Source organism: Triturus cristatus, chromosome 7 (genome assembly GCF_964204655.1).
Source record: "Triturus cristatus chromosome 7, aTriCri1.1, whole genome shotgun sequence".
Lineage (NCBI taxonomy): Eukaryota > Metazoa > Chordata > Amphibia > Caudata > Salamandridae > Triturus > Triturus cristatus.
The window spans coordinates 549828910-549853827 of NC_140590.1; the positions used below are offsets into that span (position 1 = coordinate 549828910).

General features: G+C 48.8%; 1 protein-coding gene across 2 annotated transcripts in view; it reads right to left on the bottom strand.

Annotated features, from left to right (window-relative positions):
* LLGL2 (LLGL scribble cell polarity complex component 2) overlaps positions 1-24918 on the bottom strand; it is a 682570-nt gene that overhangs the window by 120595 nt on the left and 537057 nt on the right. For both annotated transcript variants that reach the window (XM_085616998.1, XM_085616999.1), the window contains exons 22-23: positions 4681-4727; positions 4557-4607 (exon numbers count right to left, since the gene is read on the bottom strand). In XM_085616998.1, coding sequence (XP_085473124.1) covers positions 4557-4607; positions 4681-4727 — 98 coding nt within the window. The remainder of the gene's footprint in view (positions 1-4556; positions 4608-4680; positions 4728-24918) is intronic.

A 24918-nucleotide genomic window follows, 5' to 3' on the forward strand; every position in this document is an offset into this window, starting at 1 on the left:
GGGGGAAATTTTAGAGGAAGACTGGAGAGACGCTCTCGCCTCTCCCAGAGAGGTAGCAATCCCTATGCCTTATACAACTCAAGGTGTTACACCGAGTATATTTTGATGCCAAGTTATTGTTTCGACTTAAGAGACCGCCAGATCTGCTCTGTCTAAGACACTGCAACCAAGTCGGCACTTTCATCCACATATTATGGGAGTGTCCAAACATACAGAACTATTGGGTGGGGGTGACACGCCATTTGTCTACGGCTTGCAACAAACCTCTTAGTCCCTAGCCCAAGCTCTGTCTCCTCAACATATGGGAGGCTACTAATCTTTCTCAAATGGAACAGGCTTGGGCAGGAATGGGGTGGATGATTGCCAAGCGTAATATTGCACAGAAGTGGGGGCAAGACTCCAGTCCGAGGGTAACAGACTGGGTGAAGGATATGGACGGGGCAATGATAGCGGAGAAAACCGTTTTCAAGGGACAGGGCTGCCCCAAGAAATGGGACCATAAGTGGGGAAAGTGGAACAAATACAGGGGGGATTCATGCATCTCCCCAACAGTGGAACTGCGGCGTAAAAGACAAGAATGAATGGCCCGCCTCATGTTAGACAATGGGCCCCCTCCTTAGGTAGTGCAGCTGTGGATTAGGACTAGACCCCAATGAGCCTTCAAAGATGTTGTGTGGGACACTTATTCCATTGAGGGCTGTGGCTACGGCGGGGGGGCCCCCTGAGGGGGGGAGGGGGGAGATGCGGATAACGTTTTGTACACTGTATACATTGTTTGTTGCCAAATTATTGTTTTCTGCAATGGACATATCAACATGACTGTACTGTAACTGAACCAATGCACTTTCTTATAAATAAAAAACAGTTAAAAAAAATATATATATAATAACGAAAAAATGGAAGACCTAAGCCCCCGCGCTCCGTGAGCTGCCGTCTCCGCACACACATGTAGCGGGTGCGGAGATAAAGGAATCCCTGCTGGATACGGCGCGTCTCCCGCTCATCTCCGCCATGAATCACCGGCGCGCGCTCCTGCAGGCTCTTGTACGTTCGACGGTGCCAGCTGCCAAGAGTTATTGCCTGTGCTTTAATTAATTAACACATTACTCTGGAGTAATTGCCCGCTACCTTGGCCAGGAGTAGCCCCTCTCACCCTTATCCCTTCAACACCCCCAGCAAGCAGTGCATTAATCACCAGACGAGCACAGCTGACTGCTTCCAAGCCGGTCCTCGGGATGCTGATACGGGAGCCTCGGACAGCAGCGCCCCCTGCGCGCGCTGCCACCTAAACGCGCGCCCTTCTTCAAAGGAGGAACCCGCCAGCATCCGGGTAAGGAGCAGGCAGCAGCTGCGCGAACACCCCCTCAGACACAGACATGGCATGCGAGCAGACAAAGACTTCCCCCGCAAGCAGACAAGGCACAGCACAGGCAGCAGCAGCACAAACACTTCCCACAGACACAGGCAGGCGAGCAGACAGCAGAGCTACAAACTAGTAAAGTGAAAGCGTGCCATGCGCGCGCTGTGCTGAAACGCCGGGAGCCCTATGTGTGCATATCGCCTGTCCGGGCGCGTGCACATCTCCTGTCCCCCTTCCGAAGCAAAACCCACAATAATAGATTTCGCCAAGGCGAGCAGCGCATGCGCTGGGTCACTAGGCGAGACCTAAAAATGAGCTTGCATGCATGACAACTTTGGGCCATTTTGATGTACTTAAATAGACTATCTTGACTACCGATGCCAGGGTACGGGGTTTGGGCGTGGTTCTATCACAAATGGTTGATGGGAATGAAAAGGTCATTGGTTTTGCCTCACGCTCTTTGAAAGGAGCAGAAGAGCATTACTCAGTAATTGAGCATGAGGCGTTAGCCTGTTCTTGGTCTATCAACCATTTCAGATTTTATTTATGGGGTTTACCATTTTTGGTTAGGACTGACCACAAGCCCCTTGTCCACATGTTTGCTTGTAGGAATGTTGAGAGTACTACTCCCAGAATTAAAAGATGGCTTGAAGGACTCTGGGAATACAAATTCACTGTTGAGTACCTGCCTGGACTTAAAAATATTCCAGCTGATTTCCTCTGGAAGATGCCTTTAGACAAAATCATTAAGAGCAGTTCCGACTGTTCTGTATCTTGGGTGAAGGAATCAGCACTTAATAAAGAGGAATGGAAAGTCAGCTCTGAGTGTGACAAGTCTAGGGAACCTGTTATGGAGTTTGTGGTCAATGGGTGGCCTGCAATTAAAGAGGTTCCCAGTTGTGCTAAAGGTTTCTGGAGTGTGCATGATGAATTGAACATTGTGCAGGGGGAACTTTTTCGGGGTGAGAGATTAGTTCCTCCTTGTTTGATGAGAGAAAAAATAATAAATTTGGAGCATAAAGGTAATCTTGGACGTAGCGTAACCAAAGCGAGAGTTAGGGAATCCTACTGGTGGCCAGAGATTGACTGACAGGAAGAAGAGGCTGTTAGGGATTGTACTATATGTGCTGGAAATGACAAATAGAGAAAATTGAGTGCTGCACCTCTTTCACCTGTGGCAATACCTGAACGTCCCTGGTCCAAACTTGCTATTGACATTGTTGGACCTTTTGATATTTGGTCTCACACTGAAAGGTTTGTGGTTGTCCTTGTTGATTACACATCTTAATGGGTCTCTGCTTGCTGCATGAGTTCTGTTGTTACAAAGAACATAATTGAATGTCTTAAGGACGCATTCACGTGTGAGGGCATACCTGATATTTTAGTCTCTGATAACGGGGTGCAGTTCACTTCTCAGGAGATGATGGATTTCTTAAAGGATCTCTCCATCACTCATCACCGGACTGCTCTTTATACACCACAAGCTAATGGCTTAGTAGAGAGCATGAATAGGCTTGTATGAGCTTCTGTCCAAACTGCTGAGGAGACAAGATACCCCCTGAAGTGCATTCTTAGAGCAAAATTATGGGCGCATAGAAATAATCCAAACAGTGTGACTGGTTGCTCGCCGTTTAAAAAAACTCAAGGGTAGAGCAGCCGGTTCAAAACTCAATCCTGTGTGGTTGAGTGTAAAAGACAGGAGCAGTGTAGTGAATAATTGGAGAGTGAAAAGGTATCAAGAGAATTATAAACCAAGATTTGATGCCAAGATGGGTGTACGCAAGTAGGTTTGGAAGGTGGGTGATCTGGTTTTTGATAAAAAAGCTTTGTGGTCTCCCAAAGGTCAAACTAAATGTTTTGGTCCCAAACAAATCATCGTGGTTATAAGAAATGTTGTCATGCTAAGTGGTGGTGATGTTTAGAGCATGTCCCGTTTGTCAAAATGTGGAAGAGAGGATGGTAATATGGGCCTCAGCCCCACGCTAATCATGTCCAGTGTAGTATTTTTTGCTTGTGCTCTTTTATGTTTGCTTTTCATTGTTACTGATGATATTTTTTCAGCACACAGTTTGTGTTCTGCCATTCATTTATTCCTTTTCTTGTCCCTTCTTTTCTTCCCCTTTTTTATCTCTCATTAATATTGTAAAGCGAAGATGTGTTGTAACTTGCCATTTAATGAGAGATTCTTTCTGGGAATGTTAAGTACATCAGCAGCAGAATGTGGGGACCTCAGATGGAGAGTGTCAGTTGCGGGGTCTGCTGCTGGTGCGGTCTGATCTGGTGGGTGAAAATAAACCTTATCTTGGAGATGAACAGATGAGAGCCTCGTTTTATTAGTATTTTCATAAGCTATACAGATGAAGTTTCACTTGTTTTTAAATTTTTTATCATGCTTGCATTTATTCAGCTCTTTGTAAATGCCTGCATAAATGTAATGGAATGAATAAACAACTTTTGCTGACTTGCCATAATGGCACTGTGGAATTCTGCTGTTGCCAACACCGTTTTACATTTTTAGGGATCTCATCTGTCTAAGGGCAAAACACATTCCTGGCATTAAAGGGCAAATCCATTAATTTCCCATGAAGTCCCTAAAGAAGGAATGGTTTTGTGAGCAATGGGTGTCTGCAAATGCAAACCAAGCCAATAATAGCCCTTGTGGCTAAACACACAGGTCATTATTGATCTGTGACTGCAGCAAAGCAGATTCTTTGGAATTCAAAGATTCAGAAGAGAAACTCTTTGGGAGACTCTTGTGAAAGAAATCAAACAATTTGTCAATGCAGTTTTGAAGCTTATAGTGGGACATAACTGTGTAATTTACTTGCCTGAAAAGAGAAGAATTCTAGTATCGCTTAGTTTTTATTTCTGCACTTTAGTCTCCTTGCCAAAATGGAGGCTGGAGAAGAAACCAGGTTGAGCCAGTATGTTTCACAAAACAATCAAAAAGCCACACTTAAGATATAGTAAAGAATTTTGAAACTCGGTCAGTAAAGTAGTAAAGCATTAACAGTACCAAAACTCTGTCCCTAGTGCAGGCACCTACAGTTTACAAATGAAAAAACCACGCTAGATTACCAAGAATACACAAATTAATTAAAGAACTGCCCCAGTATGACATGGTGATTAAACATTAACTTGTAGCATTCACTCTAAATAGACCCTCATGCTCAGGAGAGATCAAGGGAGTACTCACTTTCGTCATTCAGTAATGCATGCTCCATCACTTTTCCTCTGGCTCTGCGTTCTGCAAGGAAAACACACTTATAAGGCAACTGAACAGAATTGAAGTCACAATGAGTTGCAAGAGCTAAACTTACCTTCCTCATCCCCGGAAGCTGAATTCCTGGACCCCCTGTCTGAACCCCTGGCAGGGAAGAGCACAAATAAAAGCAACATCAATACAGTTCAATGATTTGTTTGCTGCATTACAAAGCAAGAAAAGCAAATACATGTGCAGAATTGAAAAATCACATCATCCTTCTTCAACCGGAAAGTTCCTCAAAATGAAAATAAACAAAGATAAACAATTACTGCACAAAGGGGGAGGGGGTAAAACAGCCAAGAGGCTATAGAAAAGAGGAGCTGGTGACTATCTGGCAAAAGGGGGGACACAGCAGAAGGGTGAAAGGTGAGCAAAACACAATCGAAACGAGTGGGTGAGTGTGCGAAATAGACTGCAAAGGTATATGGGACACAATTAAACTGGGTAGAGGGTCCCTGAAGAGAGTGAAAGACCTCAAGGGATGACTGTGAGCAAAGTAAGAGTTCCTAAAGATAGGGTACAGACTACCAATGGGGGGTAAAAAATAAGTTACTTACCTATGGAACAAGTTACTTACCTTTTGTAATGCTCTTTCTAGAGAATACTCTAATCCTAGATTCCTCACCAGTGAAAAACTCTAAAGCAGTACTCCTGAGTGTTGGTAGATGGTGCAGTGCGGCTCCGCACTGACTTCGCTCCACTCCTGAAATTACTAATAAAGCCACATAGAAGCACCCACCCAAGCACGCTGATGTTAGTTTCTTTTGCAGGTTTGTCTGTGCCCTCGGACGCAGAGCCCAACAGCAAATTGGTATGACCAGAGAACAGATCTCAAGGTTAGGACCTTTTTAAATGGAAAAGAGCTCATTCCATAGAATGGGGAGGTGGGAGGGCGGTGAGGAATGTGCGATTACAGTATCCATCACAAAGAGTGTTATCAAAGGCAAGTAACTTGTTCTTCTCCTTGATATTTCTAACTGCAGATTGCTCACCATATGAATAGATCAAAACAGTATCTCTCGAGGTGGTGGGTGGGTCTATGGAGAGGCTCAGATAAAAAAAAAGTCCTGCAGGACCAAACAAGCCAAATGCCCACCCTTATGGACCAGACGGTCAAGACAGTATTGCCTCATGAATGTGTGGACTGATTCGCACTTAGCAGCCTATCAGAAATCCAGGGCAGGCACTCCACACGCCAATGCAGTAGTGGCAGCCTTAGCTAGTACGTAGCAGATTTTTATGCAGAGGACTATCCACCTAGAGAGGGTTCTTTTTTGTTGCCTACAAGAAGCTCACAAAGAGCTGATCATTAACCCAGTGGTCTCTGGTACTGTAAATGTAAAAATTAAAGACTTTGGGGGTCCAATCAATGCAGTCGCTCCACCTCTTTCGAAGAATGAGGTGGGGAAAAGAATGCTGGAAAGGTGATAGCTTGCCTGACAGAGGGATGTTAATACTTTTGGCAGGAATGTAGTTCGAGTTCTCAACATCAGTTTGTCTGGAAAAATGTTTGGCCAATGTGGCTGGATAGCGAGTGCCTGCAGCTCCCTCACAAGATAAGCTGATGTTAGCACAACCAGAGAGACCATTTTCAAGGTCAAGAGGCATAGTGGACAACTGCGAATTGGCTCAAAAGGGGTGCGCATTAGAAAAGTGAGAACCAAATTAAAGTACCACGTGGCATCACAAAGGGTTTCGGCAGGAACATGTATTGTAAACCTTTAAGAACTCTCATCACAACAGATGATTTGAACAAAGAAGGCTGATCTGACAGACGTAAAAAAGGTGATAGAGCAGACAAGTAGCCTTTAATAGTTAGTGCCCCGTGCAAGTCCCCACTTGGCTAAAGATTAATAGAAAAAAAGAAAATCCAACAGTTTGGTTAACCTGTAATGGGTCCGTCTGGCAGTTGCCACACCTGTCCATAAACGTGTCTGAGCACCTGACATACACTGACTTTGTGGAAGGGTACCTAGCTGCCAAGATAACATCAACAATCTGAGAAAACAAACGGAATCCACTGCCAACTTTCAATCTCCAGGCAGGCAGGAGCAGATTGCGCAGGTCTGGGTGCAAGCCCCTGTCTAGCTGCTGTGACAGAAAATACACCTGGAGTGGCATCTTGATAGGAGGACAGATGCTCATGACTAAGAGTTATAGATACCAAACTCTCCTTGCCCAATCTGTAGCCACTAAGATGACTTGGGCCTGGTCGTTTCTGTACTTCTTCAGAACTGGAGCCAGGAGAGGCAGGGGTTGGAAGGCATACAACAGTCCCAAGCTCCACTCTAGACTGTATGTGTCTCTGAGAGACAGCCTTCTTGGGAACTCCTGTCCGTAAATGTGCTGATAATGGTGTTCACAGTGGTGGCAAAAGAATCAATCTAGGGTTCTCCCCTTTGCTGGAAGATGTCCTGCACCAGCTCAGAGAGTAACTGCGATTCATAATCCGCTAAGTGTCGTGGCTGAGTTGGTTCGTCCTAGCATTTAAAGATTCCACTAGGTGGTTCTCGACCTGAGAAAAGCCTTCAGGATATAGCTATGTCCAGAGGAGTAAAACGTCCTGGCAGAGGACCCAAAACCAGACCCATCGTGCTTGTTGCAATACCAAATGGCCATGGTGTTGTCTGTGAGAATCTCTACCTGCTTCCCTTTAAAGGTTCGCAGGAAGGCCTTCAACACCAATCGGAACGCCTTCAACTCCAACAGAGTCAACTTTCCGCCTGAGATGAGAATCCTGTGATCTCCACCGTTCCCAGATGGCTTCCCAAATGAGCAGCAATGCATCGGTCATCACCATGAGCTCTGGTAAGGTCAAGAAGAGTGGTTTGCCACTAGCCCAATCACAGTCAAACAGTCCCCACTGCAGATCTTTTGCAGTCTCCTCTTAAACCTGGATGGAATCCAACAGGTTCCCCTGATGCTGCACACCCACTAGGACTTCAGATCCCACTGCAGAGCCCGCATGAGCCATCTGCCATGACTGACCAGGAATATGCAGGAGGCCAATAGTGCCAATAGCCTCAGACTCATCCTCACTAAAATCCAGGACATAGGCTAAAACATAAGCATCATAGCCTAAATGCCTTGCACTCTCTGCTGCAGAAGAAAGGTATGAAACTGTATCGTTTCCTGGATAGCTTTGATGTACAGTAGAGTCTGGGAAGTGGTAAAGTGTGATTTTGGCATGCTGATTGTGTACCCTAAAGATGGTTTGCCATCATCTAGAAGTGGTCTACGACTGCCTGGTGAAACAGCCAGTCATTGAGGTAGGGGAAGACTGGAACACTCAAATTTTGAAGCTGCTGTGACCACTGCCATCCCTTTCATGAACACCAGATGGGTTGGTGAGGTCAAACAGGAGCACAGTAACCTAAAAATGCTTCTCGCCCACTGTGAATGGCAGAGAAGGTTTGTGCGCCTGCAGGACAGGAATATGGAAATAAGCGCCCCGCAGATCAATCCATACACTCCATTCTCCAGGACACAGAGCGGACAAATCCTGAGCTAGAGTAAGTATATCGAATTTGTCCTTCCACAGGTCTAATTCAGAGGCCAGACCAGTCTCCATAGCCCCTTTGGCCAAAAGAACCAGCCCTTCCTGCTGCAACATGGACACGAGGTACAAATTGGAGAACCCATCTGTCTGAAGTAATGTCTTGCCACCATGGAGGAAATGGCAGATCCAGCATCCTACACAGTGGTTGTGTGCTGGAAAAGACACACTAAAGAAGTTTTGAAGTTGTGGTTGCAGGAGGGCAGTGTGTGGTCTCTGTTGTCCTGAGTGTTGCCTCTGGGAGCTGTGACCCAACCTCGAAAGGGCTGAGGAGTCCGCTGTGCTGGCAGCAGGGTCTGGTGTTGGTGATATGCCAAACCTCTGGTATAATCCTGAAATGCAGTTCGGGCTGGACTGTTCCCATGAGGCACAGGGTCAGACTGATTTGCATATGGCCATGTCTGAATTGGGGTGGCAGAGTGGGCTAAAGAACAGTGATGGATTAAACCCAGATCAGTTGACTGGGGGTGAGTGCTTGCAATGTTCAACACTCCGTCCATCATTTCCTTTGGTTTTTGCTTTGTTCGCCATAAGTTGGCAGGGTATGCTCAGACGTGAGTCCCTTGCTCACTTTGCCACTGGATTCAAGCAAGCCTGGCTGAAGACGCCTGAAATGCCAGAAACCGGTCCTAGGAAGCTTGTTTCCGGTCCAGGAAAGACATGGCTTGGCAGTTCGGGCTGGACTGTTCCCATGAGGCACAGGGTCAGACTGATTTGCATATGGCAATGTCTGAATTGGGGTGGCAAAGTGGGCTAAAGAACAGTGATGGATTAAACCCAGATCAGTTGACTGGGGGTGAGTGCTTGCAATGTTCAACACTCCGTCCATCATTTCCTTTGGTTTTTGCATAATCCTGAAATGGGCAGAATTGCAGATGGAACTGTCTGGCGGTTGCGGAGAGACCCAATGAGCGAGCTATGGCCAGATTCTCTTTGTATCGATCTAGGGCAGAATCTGCCATCTTGCCGAAGAAGCGGGAGCCATCGAATGGCATATCCATTGAGGATGGCCGGACAGCCCCTGAGAAGTCCACAGGCCTCATCAAAGTGAGGTGCAAAGCACCACACTTGTTCCAAATGACAGACCAAAGCAATAGTTTGTGTCTAGGCCAGGCTGGACAGCAAATTGTGCTGCACCCTAACCATCCTGAACAGTTTGGACTAAAGACGCCCATAGGTGGTCTGGTACCACCAGTAAGATTTGACTGACCAGTTTCCATAACGCATGAGTGTAGCAACCAAGGAGGCAGCTAGCATACACTGAATGTAGGGCAAGGCTGGTGGAAGAAAACATGCATTTGCCAAACGTTTCCATACGCTTGGATTCGTGGTCAGGTGGAGTCATAGGAAAAGCGTTAGTGTTGACCTTAGTGGTGGATGCCTGAGCCACCAAGCTCTCTGGTGCTGGACACTATGTACGAAATTCAGTTTTGCTGGTCTGTTGGCCGGAGGGCCAGAACATGGTTTTGTCCAAGTGCCCTAGAGCTCTACGAGTCTCATTAAATAGCAGCAAAGGTTCGGTAGGTGCCTTGCAGGCTGAAGTTCCTTCATAAGGACATTGGTTTTAACTTCCATCATCGGGGGCTGAAGATCAAGGACCTCTACAGCCCTTTTGATCATTACTGCAAAAGAAGCACTCTGCACAGTGGCAGGACCAGGGGAAAAGACTAACCAAGTATCTACTAAAGTGCCCTGACCACTGGCGCCCTGAAGGTCTTCGTACTAATTGTCCTTATCATATTGAGGAGCAAATTAATCCCTATTGTCTCTGATCTGCATCGGAGCCAAACATTTCATGCAGCGTTCATGCAGGACTGCACAGGAAGGGTAGCTTGTCAAAAGCATTGTCAATAAGCAGTGCCACAACGGATCAGGGCACAGCTACAGTCAAGACGAGTTTGGTTCAGATTCAGAAACCACCAATGGTTGTGGTTATTCCTTTGACGACGGCAGCAGCATAGAAGGAAGCGGAGCAATGCAGACACTGAGGCAGCTTCGAGATGCACAGATGACGCCGAGGGCTAGCATTGCGAATAGAGGCCACAGTGGATCGTTGGGGCCCTAAGGTGCACAGAGGGAATCAGAACTATAAATAAGGGTTAGGTGTAGTCTGAAACAAGCCAATTAATTCCAATTTTATGTAGGATCAAATTCTGTACAGAGTCTGCTACAGTTGTATATCAGCAAGTTGTAAGAGGCTTAGCTCTTCATCATTCCCTGTGGCTGCATTGGATCATGAATCTGTAAAGTATCCTCTTTTAACTAGGAATAAATTCAATTTGGTCAGACCATGCCAGCAAGCATTAATCCACCTTCGATAGATGTGGTCAAGGCTAGGTACTGGGAACATGTTTATTGCTTCACAGGGTAATGCCTGGTGGGAAAATGTATTTACAACTGATAGTTTAACCTATAAGTGTTGCCTGTTCATTAAAATTAGGTGGGAGACTTACCAGAAGACCACACAAAATCTTTGATTATGACATGTCGTGAAGAACAAGTCACTTACCTTTGATAATACTTTATCTGTTAGAGAGTCTATATAGCTGCAGATTCCTAACCTTAGACCATTGCCAGGTGTCAGATTGTATCCAGAAAAGTTTGAGGAATTCCCTTTGCGCTGGTGGCGTTGTTTGGCTCTGTATGGCATCAATAGCGTTGTGATGTGAACAGTGCCTGTTTAGGTGCCACCCCAGTAAACTGACCTCTGTTCTTGACTATTGTTCGGTACCAGAAGCACGGAGTCAAGCTGAGGAAGAGTGACTGCTGTGCCAAAAGTGTGGTCCAATAGGATCTCTTACGACAGAGGAGACAGTCTGCAGAATGAGGAGGATGGGAGGGTTGGTAAGGAATCTGCGGCTATATAGAGTCTCTAATAGATAAAGCGTTAATTGTTCATCTGATAAAGACTTCTAGCTACGGATTCTTTACCTTAAAATAGATAGAAAAGCAATATATCTGGCTGGAGGTGGTTCTGTGGATTGCTTCAGACTAAGAAGTCATGGAGGACTGAAAGGGCAAAGTGCCCATCTCGCAGGACCGGACTGCCGAGACACTAGTGTTTGTAAACGTTTGCAGTGCTGCCTCAGAGCAACAGCTGCAACCACTGTGTTACCTAGAGGAGTCCCAGTTTTAGACATCTCTCAAGCCCTCAGGGGGCTGTTCCTTGGCCATTGAGTTGCAGATTTTAATGCAGTGAATGATCCATTGTAAGATGGTTCTCTTTTGAATTGCCTTCTCTTTCTTTGCCATTCCAAATACAACAAAGAGTTGATCCTCCCCCCGAAATATTTGGTACGATCAATTTAGAACAATAACACTCTTTTTGGATCCAGGCTATCGAGCCTTTCCTGTTCCTAAGAAGGTTGAGAAGGGAAAAGAGGTAGGCAGGGTGATGTTCTGCTAAACATGGAAAGGTCTCACTACTCACGGCGGAAAGGCATATAAGAGTCTGGAGCCCCACACAACCGCGTCTCCAAGCGAGAGCCGCCTTGGAAACTCCAGCTAGCAGAAGTGCTGATATTGCCTGTTGTCAGCAGTGGCCAACAGATCTAACCATGGCACTCCGCAATCTCGGAAGAGGCCTAGCACTACCTCTGGATCAAGACACCATTCGTGATACGCTAGGCATCAACCGCTGAGTTAGTCTGTTCTGAGAGAGCGTGCCAGATTTTGAACCACCAGGAATATGTCCTGAAGTTCCAGCCAAGTCCAGAGCCGTAGAGCTTCTTGACATAGTGTCCATGACTCCACCCCACTCTGTTTGTTGCAGTACCACATGGTGGTGGTGTTTTCCGTGAACACCAGAACTAGCCTTCCCCTGATGGAAGGAAGACAGGCTTTCAATGCCAGATGGATGGCTCTCCGTTCCAAGAGACTGATTGGAGTTGAGACTTTCTTGGAGACCAGAGGTCTCTGCTCTCCACCTCTCCCAGACCCCCCCCCAAACACAAGAGTGACATCTGCCACAACTGTGAGCTCTGTGTCGGAGCGAGAGAGACAGGTCTGCAGTTGACCAACTTGCGGTCCTTCATACGCCACTGCAGGTCTTTTACAGTTCCCTCCGAAATCTAGACTAGGTAGGAGAGATTCCTCTGATGCTGTGCCCACTGGGTCTGTAGAGCCTGCATGTGCCAACAGGGATGTTTTACCAACATGATGCAGGAGGCGTTGAGACCCAGCAGTCTTAGAGTCAGTCTCGCCGATGTCCAGGATAGAGGCTGATGCATCAGAATCATAGCACTAATATCCTGGACTCACTGTTCCGGCGGATAAGCCAAAAACTGCACTGTATCCAGAAAATCTCTGATGAAAGAGAGAGTCTGAGAGGGAATCAGGTGGGAATTTGGCACATTGATAGCGAACTCCAACAAATGCAGGAGGTTTGCCGTAGTCTGGAAGTGGGAAACTACTGCCTGGGTTGAGCCCGCCTCCAACAATTTTTATGGTAGGGGAAGACTGGAACCCCTAACCTCCGCAGAAGTGCTGCAACCACGCCATCACCTTGGTGAACACCCGAGGGCACTGGTAAAGCCGAAGGGGAGCACAATGAACTGATAACATATGAAACGGTAACGTCTGAGCAAGCAGTTAAGGAATGTGAAAAAAAGTCCAACACTACCATCGAGTCCCAGGGTTGAGGGTAGATAAGAACAGAACCAGGGTCAGCATCTTGAATATATTTTCTTTTTCAAGGAGTAGCTGAGAGGGTGCAGATCTAGGATAGAATGGAGGCTTCCATCCTGCTTTGGAGCCAGAAAGAAGGAGGAATAGCAACCACAACCTACTTCTGATGCTGGTACCCTCTCAATGGTAAAAACAACAGTTGATGGACAGAATGCAGAACAATGTCATACATTCTCCCCAGTACAGAGATCTGGGCCTAAATCCATTGTTTTTTTGATGCCATTCCAGTTTGAACCCAGCCAAATGCAAATCAGTCTTGACCCTGTGCCTCATGGGAACAATCCAGCCCGAACTGCGAAGCCAGGTCCTCCCTGGACTGGAAACAAGCATCCTAGGACCGGTTTCGGGGTTTCACCCCTCTTCAGCCAGGATTGCTTGATTCCAGTGGCATGGAGAGCACGGGACCCACCTCTGGGCATACCCGTCCCACTCGGGGTGACAAATGCAAAAACAACAGTTGATGGACAGAATGCAGAACAATGTCATACATTCTCCCCAGTACAGAGATATGGCTATGTCTGAACTGGGGTGGCGTGGTGAGCAGAATAACGATGGATTAAACCCAGATCTGTGACTGGGGGTGATTGTTTGACAATGTTCAACATTCCGTCCATCATCTTTTTGTGTTGCATTTTGACCCTCTCAATGGTGCCTTTGGCCAGAAGAGCCAGTATTTCTTGTTGCAAGAGTGCAAAATGGTCCTCTGTCAGCCGTCCTGGGGATAGAGGGAGTGGCTGCAGGATTTATTGGAATGGGAGGGCGTAATCCCATTGGCCAATCTGAAGCACCATTTTGTCTGATGTTGTGTCCCTCTACTGATGCAGACAGATTCAGCTGCCAGCTGGGTGCCCATGATGGATTGAGGACAAACTAAAGAGGCTTTGACTAAGTGGCTGCTGCATGGTGGTCTAGCGGGGGGCCTTGGATTGGGCGGATGTCTGGCTTTGGAACCCACGAGGCATGTGGGAGCCGTGTCCACGGCTATCAAAGGACTGAGCATGCTGGCCATGGTGGTTAGGTGGGAAAGGACACGGCTGATAGCCCCTACCATGGTCATAGATTGGGCGTATGGCATAATGTGGTTCTCAGGGGCGACAGAGAGCCCCACCAACCTAGCAGTGCCTCTACTGTCTTTATATCGTTCCAAGACCTAATCTGCCTTGTCACTGAGGCAACGGGTTCATCGGAAGCTCATGTCCATACGTGAGGTTTGGACATGACCCGAAACGCCAGTATTCCTCAACCAGGCACGACATCTCAGCTCCAAAGGAGAAGCAACAGCTCTGCCAAGTGAGTCGTTGTATCCAATCCACATCGTATTGTGAACCGTGCTACGTGTCGCCTATCAGGAATAGCTTAGGACAGAATGGCCGGGCCTCATCTGGGACCATAGGCAGCACTTCTGCAACTGTATCCAAACAGTATGGGAATAATGGCTCAATAAGCATGCGGTGTTCACGGACGGCAGTGCGAGGCTGACGGAATAATAAGGAATATGTTACTTAAACTGTAAGCATCTGTTCATGCATAATCCGGCCATCTAGTGTTGGGCCGGGATGAGTGCAAGTTGTTTTTCTTCAGAGAAAGTCTTTCGAGTCACAAGGTATTTCGACTCCTCCTCTTGCTGGTAATGTGCATGTTCATCGACTCCATTGTTATATTGTTTTCCCGCACGGCGGGTGAGGATGGAATGTGAAGCAAAGCGCTGTATAGAGAAATGTACATGCAAAGAAAAGAGGAAACTGAAATATATAAATCTGACAGCAAAAGGCACAGACATCCGGGGAGAGGGGTGGGTGCATGTGAATCTACAGCACTATATGCCACGAGTGGATGCTTACAGGGAAAGTAACATTTCCCGTTCGAGGCATGTGTGGCTCTAGATACACATGCTGTGCATAAACTGTAAAGCAATCCTTCCATCATGCGGTGGCTAGCCTGCGGAAATTGCAGTGATTTGAAAAAGTGAGCGTAGAACTGCCTGGCCGACGTTGGCTTGTTGGCAGGCCATTACATCCACATAATAATGTTTTGAAAAAGTATGTGATATGGACCATATAGCTGACTTCCAAATGACAGCCCTAGGAATATCTTCAAGGAAAGCCATAGATGCTCCTTTCTTCCTAGTGGAGTGGACTCTAAGAGGGATGGTTAATGTTCTTTTGGCAGTGCGCAGGGGTGGCGCCTATGTAGGCATGTGCACGTTAATTCCAGCGCGGACAATATCACCTACGGGAGTACAACAGGAATTGCTAAAATATTTCCGGATCCAGGTTCACAACTGGGAATATTCAAAGTAAGAAACCTGTGGCTAGAAGTCTTTTTCAGATCAAAATGTTATGTAAAAACAATAAAATAAGGCAAATTTCATAGACAGATTTAGAAACTTTGCAAGAAGTTATTCATTTAAGTCTGTGGTTTGTTTATGTCGCTTCAACAAAAAATAAATTGTACGGGTGTATGGTGGCCATATCCTTGTACCTGGAATTTTGTATAAAGTAATGTTTGTGCATTTTTTAAAAATTCTTTTTATTAACCAATAAACATACTCTTCAATTAAACACAATCCAATGTGTATGTTTGGTGGATTGACATGTACAGTGTATACATTAACTTTCACAGATTAGATTTAGTCTATATCTTTCTTCCAGGATTCCAGTGACGGAGACTCCCCTGCACCCCATGCCCGGGCAAGGTTTGTTTTAGCCACTCCTCCCGCCAAGGCAAGCCAGGTCTTGGCCCATTTCGGCCAGACAATCTCGCCCGTCACTCACAGGTTGAGCCAAGATGGCCGACAGGTGAGCTACCGTCGGGAGCTCCCGGCGTGGGATTGCCTTTTTGGCTTGGATCCCCCTATTTCTACCCCGCCTCGGACCCTTTTTGCTCACCTGGGGTCATGCTCGACGGCGGTCCTCATCTCTTCGTTCTCCCACTTCGGGGTTCGGATCCATGATTGGTCTTGCAGCTGCGGAGTACGAGACGACAAGGCCGATGCCCAGTGGAGCTGCTTGGATTGGCTATAGAGGAGACTGGCTCGGGTACCTTCCCGTGACCGTCACCTACCCAGCCGGAAATGGTTTTCCTCATCTCTCCGCTGTTGATCTCCTTCTCCCCCTCCGGTTGAATCGCTACTGATCTGCGGAGTATTGATCCAGCCTTGGAGCAGCCAATGCTCGATCGGAAGCTCCGTATGGCGGCTGAGTTAGCGGGTGTGAGGTTCCCCCTCCTTGCCATCCCCTTGCCTTTCCGGCTTGGATTAAAGCTGCCTGCCTTGCCGATTGACCTCTTGCTTCGCCTCCTGTGGTTCACTGAGACGCTCTAGTCTTCACACAATGGAGTCGTAACAGGGGTGAGTGGCTCGGCGCTGCTGGTCCTGTGCCCCCGAATCTGGGTTTTCACTTCCCGAGCCAGGGGAGGCTCGCCGTCCTGGTCCCCGCTGCTGCCTTACTTCTTCCTGGTATGCTCCCATGGTGTGTGAGTTGACTTTCCTGCTGTAGCCCGGAGAACTTCTGCACAACGACCCGAGTGAGATTGATGGCCTCCCGCATTTCCTTCCCTCATCGTTCCTCTTGGCTTGACTCCCTCTTTCCTGTCCGATGCCGTGGAGTTGCCATTCTTCGTGGCTTTTTTGGACTGAATTTCTTTTTTTGTCAAGCCCGCCATCTTGTGATTGAACGGTCTGATGTCCCTATCCGGGGTCCTCCATATTGATGGCATCGACTGCTCTTTGGTTCCAGAGTGGACCTCTGGATTTTCTCCTTATTTGCCCCGATTGCCCTCTGCCTTCATGTCGACCCCTCCATGGCTGGCCTACACTCCTCTCATCGTATCCCCCCCCCCTCGAGACTCTCCTCTGCACTCACCCTCGGACCCGCTCCTTTGCCTATGCGATCCAACATTTTGAGGGAGCCTTGCACTGAACGCTCATGTTCTTTTCTTGACCCATATTTAGCTCGATGATTCTTCATCTCTGTTCTGTTAATTCATACCATGTTTCCCACTGGATCTCTATCCTCCGTTATTGGTACACTCTGACCTGATCGATTTTCCAACCCTTTGATTCTCCCCCTCCTCCTTATATTCCCCTTGGACTTGTTTTATGTACTTTTGTGATGCCTTATTTTATTGATGTAACCGTTCTACTTTATTTTATTGTTGTAACCTTGTAACTATATTATTGTTCCTCATGTAAAGCGCTCTGATACCTCCGGGTCTAGCCAGTGCTATATAAATCTTTCCAAATAAAGGAAGAGCCACCTTGCCTCGGTCGGGACCTGTGCACCCATCACTGTTGTCATCACCCGGGCCACGCCCTTCCAGTATATTTGAATTTTGGGCCAAGACCACAGTATATGAAAGAATGACCCCTTCTCTGGGCGCTAGGTGGCGCACGTGCGGAATGGCTACCTCTGGGTGAAGCTCCCGCAGTCCGATGTCATAATCCGCTCATTTATCCTCCTTCAATGCCAGACATCATCCCAAACTATAGAGCACCGACGTGAAACTGCTCGATATACAACTCGGGGAGCCCTGTGAGTATTGGCGGAGCGGGGAGTCAGTACGAGGAGGAAACAAACCTGACCGGCGTCAGGGCCTGCCTGACCGGTGCTTGAGCTGGGCGTGGCATATCTACGGCAGGCCGCTGCGCTCACGTGGCGCGCGGGCCGCATCGGACTGCAGATTGTGGCTACGGAGGTGGGGATAGGCCGCAGAAGAGCGGACTGACCGCCGAGACGCCAGAGTCCGAACGGAGGCAGAGACAAGAGGGAGTACGGACTGCTACGACAAACTGGTAGGCGCTGTGGGCGGTGAGCACGGAGCGCAACAGAGACCTGGTAAGGACACGCACTGCACGCACTGGCGGAGGCCCGAGTCTGGACTGGAAGCGATAGAGGGAGAGTGGCGATAGAGCATTGGCCCGGACACCGGAGTGTTGCCCGCATTAAAGAGAGCCCGGAGACCGGACTGGCCGGGGTGCTGACAGGGGCACTGCGCTGCGAGGCCCCGCTGTATATGCGGCTCTGCCGAAGTGATTTGGGGCCGAGCTGCCGCTGCGGCTGATAAGTTGAGTGACGCCAGGGAGCGCCATCTATGTCTGTGGGGGCTCAACCGAAGATAAAGTAGAAGCGTGGAGGCCTGAACATAGCCCACATAATACCCCTTAGACGCCGCATGGAGCTGAATCTGAGCTGAGTCTTGACACACGGCGAACAGTGATTAGACAAAGTAAACACGATACGACACGCTAGAGAAGAGCTGATCATATGAGATGGCTGTGTGAGGCTGGCGGGGAGGCCGCGGACACCGCGAATCGACTGCTGTGCAGACCCAGAGGAGTACTATACTCAATACCTGCGGGTGCCTGGTCCCCACGCGGCAGCATGACGACAGGATACTGCCCCTTGAGTGGATGGTTAGTGGGGCCTGTAGGAGATCCCCCTGAGTGACCTACGACGCAGCGCGGAGTGGCGAGGTGTGCTGGCTGGGGCCTCTATGCGAGAAGCGATCATTGCTGGAGACTGCCACTGGTCATATGTGCAACTCCTGCATAGTGCAGCACTGCCAAACCACGCTGCGCGATATCTTGGAGACACTATATCGCGGGGTGGCACCCCGAGCACACCGCGAATCGAGACGCCCTGGTCACTGGCTGATAGGAGTGTCCAGCGACAACTTCGGGACGACGCTCGGAGTGGAGAGACCTGTGTGGCTACCCAACCCCTCTGGGTACCTGGGAGCGCCATATCGCGAATCGGAGAGATGGGGAAGACAGACCCTCGCCAGCTCCAAGACACTTCAGGAGGGCAGTGTCGAACCCACGACAACAAGCGCTCGAGACGCGCCCTGACGTGGACATGAAAACTATCCTTCTGGAAGTGCGACAGAGAATAGCCACAATTGCGGGTAAAATGGACGACATGACCACACATATGGATAATATTGTACGCAAAATAGATGGGCATGAGAACTGGCTCAAGAAGGCTGAGAAGCGCATTTCGGAATCGGAGGACGCCGCGACGCGCACGCAGAATACGGTCACTCAAATGGACAAACTACTGAAAATCATTGCGGCTAAAAGCGAGGACATGGAAGAGAGAAGCCGACGCAACAACATTCGCCTCCTAGGAATACCCGAAACTACCAACACAAGCCGGATGGAGATATATGTTGAGAAACTGCTGATGGGGACAATAGGGACAGAATCCTTCTCCTCTCAGTTTGTGGTGTAGAGGGCGCACCGGTCGCTGGGCCCAAGACCACCGGTAGGCGGAACGCCGCGACCTATCATCGTCCGTCTCCTCAACTATAGGGACCGCGATGTGGCCCTCAGGATGGCGCGGGAGAAAAAACAGCTCCAATATGAAGGAATACATTTCACTATATACCCGGACTTCACCGCTGCGGTGCAGGAGGACCGGCGAAAGTTCCTTCCTGCAAAACAAAAGCTCCGGCAGGCACAAATCGACTATGCACTGCTCTACCCGGCCCGGCTCCGCATCACCCACCAAGGCAAACAATCATTCTTCACTAAACCACAGCAAGCTGAGGACTTTTTGAAACATTTAAAACGCCGGAATAAAGGGGAACAACCTGTGGCAGGTTCCCTGTCACCTTCCACATCGGACATTGACTGATCAGGGAGAGATGAAGCTGACAGATGATGGCGCCCAAAGTGGAGGTTAGTGACACTACTCACCTGAGTGAGGGGCAGGAGCTACTGGACGAAATACTTACCCCCGCCACATAGCTCCCTGGCTCTGGCACTGGAGAACTTTCATGACCCACATCGGACACCCCTGCCTTCTTAATGGGGTACGGAGGGCTCTCGCGTGCCCCTGAGAGGGCAGGTGTAACTTGTGCGCTACCTGGTGACCAACCCCACCTGGGAGATCCCTCTGTGTGTTGTTTATTTTAGTAGATTTCTTTCGACACTAAGCAGAGTGTTTTAGCCCTTGCTGTAGTGGGCTACTTTGGGAGGCGAGAGGGGGGAGGGAATAGTGGTACTGGCATGATTGGGATGCTTCAGTGGGAGGAGGGTGAGGGGGTAGTTAGAGGGACTGTTTTTGAGTTTAGTTTGATGTTCTTAGACAGACAAATGTGCAACTGTACAGATGTAGGAGACGAGACGCCTACTAAGATACGAAAGGATCCTATCACTGCTAATGGAAAGCGCGCAAGGCAGGTCACTTGACAATTGTATAGGGATATTGTCCTGGAATGTACGGGGGATGGGGGACCCTAGAAAGAAGAGACAAATAATCTCCTATTTAGATCGGCATAACATCAGCATAGCGTTCTTGCAAGAGACACACTTCGCTCCACAAAATAACGTCGCATTTGCGAGGAGATGGGCGACTTACAGACTATCCTCCTCATACTCCTCCTATGCTCACGGGGTTGCTATCCTTGTTAAGCGCAATACGCCCTTCGTGCCGCAGGGGGAGCTTGTAGAGCCGCAGGGAAGATATGCGATAGTGTGGGGGAGGATGGGAGCTGACACTTGCACGTTGGTGAGCTGCTACGGCCCGAATGTAGACACACCAGGCTTCTTTACTGTCCTATGGGGTAAAATATTGGCGCTAGGCACCACGCACGTCATTTGGGGAGGAGATTTTAATGTTGCCTTCGATCCCGACCTGGACAGATCCACGACGCTTCCACATCATTACAATCGCACACAGGCAACGATGCGGGAGATCATGGCGGAGGGGAGACTAATCGATACTTGGCGTCACATGCACCCACAATCTGCGGAGGGCACGCACTTTGTGGCAAGCGCGGCTTCATGGGCCCGGATAGACTATTGTCTAACATCCAGAGGCTTAGGGCCGTCCATTAGAAGTGTAAGCCACCTGCCGCGCACATATTCAGACCACTCACCAGTGCATCTTATGCTCGATTTGCGGGAGGGGAATGGAGTAAAACGGGCGTGGCGATTGCAGCCCACAGCATTGCTGGACGCGGTGTTCCACGCCAAGCTGGAAGAGGAAATTGGGGCTTTTTTTTCAGAGAAATAGAGGCTCCGTGGACTTGGTGGAGAATATATGGGAAGCGTTTAAGGTTACGATCAGGGGTGTGTGCATATCAATAAGCTTTGGAGTGCTCCGAGATATTCGAGGGAGACTCCAGAGGTTAGAAAGAGAGCTGAAGACACTAGAGGTGCAGATGACTCGGGGCACCAGAGGGCAGGCGCACGTGGAGTTCAGGGATAAGCTATCGGATTACACTGCCACAGCAGATCGTGAATCGAAGTTCTTGGGGAAGTACTGGCAGGCTCGTAGATATGGAGAGGGTGAACGCCCGGGAAAGGCGTTAGCAGAAGCCATCCAGAAACCCAAGTTCTCCAACTATATTCTTGAAATAACAGACTTGAAGGGGGAAAGGTGCCGGGACGCGGGAAGGGTACAGGATATATTCGTAGACCATTATACTAAACTGTATGCGACACAGCGCGGAGACCCCTTAGAATTCGAGACATTCCTGGGCGATGTTGCATTGGGATGGTTGGAAGATCGCCATAGAGAGTTCCTATGTGCTCTGTTTGAGATAGATGAGGCTCGTGAAGCGATAATGCAGCAGAAATCCGGCAGGGCGCTGGGGCTCGACGGACTCCCTGCTGAATTTTATAAAACATACGTGGATCCTTTGGCCCCCATTCTGAAAGAACTTTATGAGGCGGCCCTTGAGGAGGGATCACTGCCCCCCCTCCATGCGTGAAGCCCTGATCACGTTGATCCTAAAGCCTGGAAAGGAACCGCAGTTTTGTATATCCTACAGGCCACTATCGCTTCTTAACTGTGACACCAAGATATTGGCAAAGCTCATGGCGAATCGAATCCTCCTCCTCATAGGTAGGTTGGTCCTGCCGGATCAGGCGGGCTTCATTCCAGGGAGGGCAACCTCGCATAATCTTCGCACGCTTTGTTCGATTTTGCAGAATGTATCGCCGGAGCTTCCGCTGGCTGCGGTATTCCTGGACGCTACTAAAGTGTTTGATTCCATTGAATGGGATTATCTATTTGGTATTATGCTTCGCATGGGCTTTCCCCCGGGTTTTGTGTCATGGGTGCAGCTGCTTTACCGAAAACCCACGGCTAGGGTGCTCGTGAATGGACGAGTCTCGCCCGCATTTCCCGTGACAAGGGGGACTAGACAGGGATGCCCACTGTCCCCCCTCCTGTTCGCTCTCGTGATTGAGCCCTTGGCGTGCAGATTGCGGCAACATCACAATGACAGAGCGCTCAACCCCCTACTACGTGAATTTATAATTTTTGGGAAACTCTCTGGAATCCATATTAACTGGGAGAAATCGCAGGTGTTTCCCTTGACTCCGGCTGCGGTCAAGTTCCTACTGGTCTATCCGCTTACATGGTGCGACACAGACCTGAGATACTTGGGGATACAGGTCTCGGGAGATAGAGCGGGAATGATCCGCCTCTATTACGGCACTGCCATGAGCCGGCTTACTGACAATGTCACTCGCTGGATTGCTTTGCCCCTGTCAATGGCAGGCCGAGCTTCATTGATAAGATGGTGATATTGCCACATTTCCTATACCTATTTCTCAATCTCCCCTATTATCCGGGACGTTCCTTTTTTACAACATTGAGATCTGAGCTTATACGGCTATTTTGGGGGAGCAGGCGGCCGCGGGTCCAGTGGCAGGTGCTTACCAAACCGGCACTGTGTGGAGGATTCGACGTCCCGGACTTTGAGCTATACCATGCCTGCGCCCAAGCCCACTACACCTACTACTGGGTGCATCAGCCAGACTGCATGCCACAGGTGGCGGCGGAACACTGGTTGGCAGACCCGATTCCCCTAGATGGAATGATACATGCACACTCTTGCCCTCGAAACACTGCGCCAACTACACTCACGAGCACTGTGGACGCATGGCAGTATGTTATGAGGACTCTGGGGACATCGACCCTTTATTCCCCGATTTTGCCTTTGACGTATCACCCTCGGCTGTCACTGCTGCAAGAAACAGGTTTCAGACAATTATGCGCTCGAGTGGGCAGACGAACCTGGGGGGATCTGTTCTGCGGTGGTAAATTTTGTACGATGGCTCAGTTTTTTGGTGCCACACAACACACCACTTTAGACATATTTTTGTATGTAAGGTTGCGACAGGGCATGCGGGACATTCTCCCAAGCTTCCCTCATGAGCCAGAGATACTAAAGCCTTTGCACCAGATGCTGCAGAGCGTGAGTCCTGGACACCTGGTGTCCAGTATGTACCGCACGATACGAATGGAATGTGAGACCCCTTGTGATAAAGCGCGGACGCACTGGACGGCTGACTTGAATAGGGACATTACGGATGAACAATGGCGATACTGCTGCTCGCAAACTACGGATATCTCAGCGAGTGCCAGGTAGCGTATCATCCACTATAAATTTTTGCAGCGTATGTACTGTTCCCCGGCAGGGATGTGTCGCTTTGGGCTGCGGGACACAGACCGATGTGATAGATGTGGAGGAATGGGAGCTGGGTTTCTGCATTTAGACTGGGAGTGCCCGAGGGTGAAGGAATACTGGGGACAAGTCTTTGAAGCGCTCTCTGCGATGACTGACTTACTGATTGACTGTGACCCATTAGTTGCGCTGCTCGGATACACTAGACAAATCCCAAAAGCGCGGCGTCGATATGTCTCACTCTCGCTGTTGCTAGCGAAACGCAGGGTTGCCGGCAGGTGGGGTAGAGGGCGAGCCCCTAAGTTTAAGGAATGGATGGAAGACCTGGTGTATTGCCAGGAACAACTTACCATATATGCGGAAACGTTACCCTGCGCCTCTAAGCCGAGAGATATCTGGGGTCCCCTAACGCAATACTTGCAGGCACGAGCTGGAGGTTCCCCCCAACTGACCCGATAGTAACAGAGAGCGGTGGTAGAGTCTCCCCCTTGTAGTCAACTGCTGTATTGGAACCTGGAGTAATGATAATGCTTCCTCGTCGGGTGGTAGCGGGAGGGGGCATGCTGCAGGAACGCAATAACCTTGGCAATGGGCAATATACTGTATATCTAGGGCCAACGAACTGTTCCCTCTGAAGAGACAATGTTAATAGGGATCACACAGGGATATGTATTTTATCTAGCTACGGCCTAGCTGACATTGAAAATGTGCCCCATGTGATGTACCCGTTCATGTCATTGACCATTTAAGGGAAAACGATCAATGATTGCGGGCATGGTCGATTGCCATCCTGCTTATGTACTTCTGTATCTGGTGATCATACATTATGTATATGTTGCTTTGTCTGTGCACTGTATGTATTGTTGTTGCATTGAAATTTACAAAAAAATTAAAATTTAAAAAAAAAAAAAATGAATGACCCCTTCTCACCACAGCCCCTCACACACTCTTCAGACACACAATTTCCAATACAGTACTGCTCTATTCTTGAAGCATAGGATCTATGCAAAATACGGAGCTGGATTAGCCTTAATTGTGCCCTAATAGCTATTTCTCTTGGGCTCTGCAGGGCTTCATCCCAGTCATCATCCTCGAGTAGACCCACATCAGACTCCCAGGCCTCCCTCAAGGGACCCATGCACTCTGGGGAGTTGTTCACTAGCTTCCTGTATGTGAGGGATATAGCTCTGTCTATCATGGGATCCAGGAGAAGTATGTCCTTGAGTGGTGTGTATTCCGGTAACGGATCCCCTTCCTTCAAATGGCAATGAAGTGTGTGTCGTAATTGCCAATATCTACAATACTCTCCTTCCCCCATCTGAAAATCCGCCTGTAGGTTACCAAATTCAATCATCTTCCCTCCCTCTCCTGAAGCCTTCCAAGCGACTTCACCCAGGTAATCTCCCTCCCACAGTGGTGTCTGCTCCGTGAGTTTAGCCTCCCAGCCAGTCATTTTAGTTGCCTTTTGACATGCCATGACCACTGTCGGAGTGTGAATCAGGAGGGACGTGTTGACCTTCTTCATCCTGTAAAGCACAGCCCGGTAACTACCTTTGCCCATTGCTAATCGGTCAACCCGATATGCCGGCTCCTCGCGCGGTGAATAGACCCATCCATTGATGTTGATAT